This window comes from Loa loa (genome assembly GCF_000183805.2).
Source record: "Loa loa unplaced genomic scaffold supercont3.509, whole genome shotgun sequence".
NCBI classification, from domain to species: Eukaryota; Metazoa; Nematoda; class Chromadorea; order Rhabditida; family Onchocercidae; genus Loa; species Loa loa.
Window position 1 is genome coordinate 24,956 of NW_018108689.1, and position 3,797 is coordinate 28,752.

The following is a 3,797-nucleotide window of genomic DNA, read 5'->3' on the forward strand; positions in this document are numbered from 1 at the left end:
AATAAAAATGTATACATTCTAGGGACGATTTTTTTCACTAGTTTTATTTGTCATTTATGAACACCATCAATCAGATATGAGTGATCCTTCAACAAGTCAAACGTTTTCCTTTTTGCATTGATAAACATTTGAATTAAAAAATATTTGCATTTATATTCATTTGAATAATAGAATGATAGTAGAATAGCAGAATGATCATCACTTAATATTGTTGTCATCGATTACTGAATGAACTTAACGCTATTATCATCACTTAATATTGTTGTTATCGATTACTGAATAAACTTAACATTATTATCATCATTCAATATTGTTATCACCAATGATTGATTAAATCTTCGCATTATTCTTCTATAATTTTATCGCCTTTTGTCATCACCGTTTGTTTGATATCAGAAATTTTATTTCATATATATCCTTCCTATCATTTTAATATTTGTATCGCCAAGTTAAATATTAGAGGATAAATATTATAAACAATTTCGTTGCTCTTTTATCTATTATTTATTCACTTTAATATATGTTACAAAAAAAAATTATTAATAAATTAGAGAATATTTTGATAACTTAGTCAAAAAAAAATGATTAGATGGCAAATGATCAAATTTTAAGTAAAAAAAGCATTCATTTCATGGATTTATGCAAATTCTTTTAGTTATTATTTTATGCAAAATTTTGCAAAAATTTATCAGTATAAAATAAAATGATAAGATTTGGTTTTTTTGTTACATTATTTGATAATATTTCCTTTAATTTTCTCTCTACTAACTTACTGGTCTGTCAAGGACGATGTCATTAATTAGCACTCCATTTAGTGATTTATCAATAAGTCTTGGTACACCGTACAGATTGGGGTAAACTTTTTTCGTTTTATTGATAAATAATCTGAAAGTTCAGAGAAATTATATAACAAATATTTTTTTTTTTAAATCGTCCAATTTCTCCTAATAAGGTAGGTTAGTAATTAATTAGAAACTAATTATCCAAATTACACTTAAATATTATTTCGAATTACACTTGGGTATTAAATAATTTTTAATAGTATTATTTGATTTAATGAAGCATTCAAAATTAATTGATAAAGTAATATATAAATTCGACTCATCTATTTTTTTCCATTATTTCTATTCATCAAAAATTTGTAAAAATCTAATTAAATTTTTAAATGTTTTTTCCGTTATATTTTTCTTTTTTGCTTATTAATATGTTTTAAAAAACTATTACTAATTTTATTTTATTTTCAAAAGAGAAAAAATTCTTTGATTTTCAAAATTCAAATTTTCTCTTTCATTTTTTTCCAATTTAAGACATCCGGAAAATAAGCAACAATCACGTCGAATGTATCCAAATTTTACAACTGTTTATATGAAAAAGAGTGATATGTTGATTATATTTACGCATTGCTATTATCTGAAAATGCGCAAAGATGTAATTACCACAGAAATTGGCCGTACACTATTTGCAACTGTACATGGCATTAGATATATAGAATGGTATCATTTATGTGACATTAATTAAATCATTACATAAAATATGATGTCATCTTCACTATTATAACGAATAGTACTGTCACAATATTATGATAGTATTATCACAATACTAGTATTATCATAGCATAATTGATCGTATTCTCAGAAGTATTATTAATTAAGATCATAATATTAGTTAAGATCTATTATTAATTAAGATCATAATATTAATTAAGATCATTGCATAAAGAGAAAATTTCGTCGGATTATTATAAAAGATAATTATAATTATTGATTATTTTGGTTTAAAAAATAACAAATAAGAAAAATAAAAATTACTATTTCAATCATTACATAAATCATTATTTTGATTATCACAAAAGATAATTGTTATTAGGATCAATAATATTCAACGAGATCATTACGATTAGTTGGGAAATGTCATCATTTTGATTTTAATTATTGGCTAATTAAACACTGATTAAACTATAATATAAAATATAGCATTATCAGGCTTATTACAGATGATAGTATTATCAAAATCAATAATATGTAGAAGAGAACGTTATTGTGATTATTACGGCAAATAGTTGTTATCTGGTTAATCGATTGTTTTGATCTGAAAATACGAAGTAAAAATCACTAATTAAATTATTGCGTGAAAAATGGCCTTATCTTAATTATCACTAAGGACAGCTGTTAGTAGATTAACAATAATAAATCAGATGATTAATTAAAAAAGTAGTGCCAATTTTGATATGAGATTCTGATTATTCGAAATGATTCTTATTAGAACTATTGAATCGTTTTGATTTAAAAAAATAAAAGTAAAAATTAGATTTGATATTTAAATTTAAATATTCAAAAAAAATACCGTTTCACTTTTTATGCGGAAATTTTTCTCTTCATTGTACGAGCCTGGTATATCAGGAATCGATTATTTAAAAAATAAAATTTTTACTAAATATTTCTGGCCAAAAAAAAGTGGGTGCAAAAAATTTTGTCAAGTATTTCAAAAATTTTGCCAACTTATTCATTAATCATTTCAAAATAAATTCAAAATCAGATTTCAACATTTACCTATTATATTATAACTTCTTTATAAGATTTTTAAATGAAATTTAAGAAAAAGTTTTCGGATAAAATATTTTACTCAAAACAAAAATTAAGCAATACGTAATAAAATTTAGCGATATATTGAAGAAAGAAAAAAAGAAAAATGGATTAAATCAAATGAAATGGAAATAATAATTCATTTTTTTTTAAAATAAGCTTACAAAAAGGGATACGGAACCTTCTAAATACTTTCAAAACTTGAAAAACATTAAAATCACTTCTTATTGATTATTTCTGACCTTAAAATTTTCATTAATTATATTTAAAAACAAATTGGAAATAATCATAATTTCAATATTTTGAAAAAGTTGGCGAAGTATTTTATTGTTCTTCATAACTGTGATTTTAAATTACAAATTTATTTTAAATTACAAATTCATTTTAATTAATCGATCTTTTTTTTGTATTTTTCTTTTCACCCTTATTCTGAATGATGTTTCCAAAAAATATTTTTTCGCAATTTATTCTCTTTTTCAAATGGTTCAATATTTTTATTATTTAATATCAATTTGACTATTACTTATTATTCTGGTGATCGCAAGTATTTTTTTTCCTTACAAGATAATTTATTCGCTCATTTGATTTAAAAGTTTGCCTTTCCTTTTTTTGAGAAACGATTCAACGACTTTGGTGATTTCGTATTTTATCTTCAAAAAATATCTCATTTTTTCTTTTTGAATATTAATTTAAAACATAAATTTTGATGCTATTTTTCCACTTATGATTCAAAAGCGTATTCTGTTCCTTCTTTTTGCGTTTTTTTTTGTTTTTTTCCGTTTTATTCATTTTTTCCATTTTTTCTTCGGTATTTTTTTGTTTTTTTTCCGTTTTTTTCCGCCACTTTTCGATTTTCCTTTCGTTTTTTTTTGCGGTTTTAGTCAATTCGATAAATTGTCATATGTGAAATTATTTTGTGCAATTACAGGACATTGCATGTACGTAAAAAAGGACAAGAATTTATGATTGAATTGGTACGACAAACTGATGCCGATATTAAAGGCGAATTTCGAGTGCAATTTCGCGCACAATCAACAAATAGTAAAAAAGTTAGCTATGAAAATTTTTTTTTGTAAAAAGCGTATTACAGTACGCTGCAATATGCCACAGTACTGTATAAAAGCAAAAGAAAGTATATTACAGTACCATACTGCATAGTATATTACAGTATATTAACAGTACTGCAGCGTATTACTATGTATATATTACAGCATG

General features: G+C 23.4%; 1 protein-coding gene across 1 annotated transcript; it reads left to right on the forward strand.

Annotated features, from left to right (window-relative positions):
* Window positions 1-789: 789 nt before the first annotated feature.
* LOAG_13457 (hypothetical protein) lies at window positions 790-3,702 on the forward strand (the record flags this gene model as incomplete). Its single annotated transcript, XM_003148962.1, has 5 exons — window positions 790-854; window positions 1,308-1,428; window positions 2,596-2,645; window positions 3,511-3,631; window positions 3,673-3,702. 5 exons carry the CDS (start codon window positions 790-792, stop codon window positions 3,700-3,702), a joined length of 387 nt encoding a protein of 128 aa, XP_003149010.1.
* Window positions 3,703-3,797: the final 95 nt, after the last annotated feature.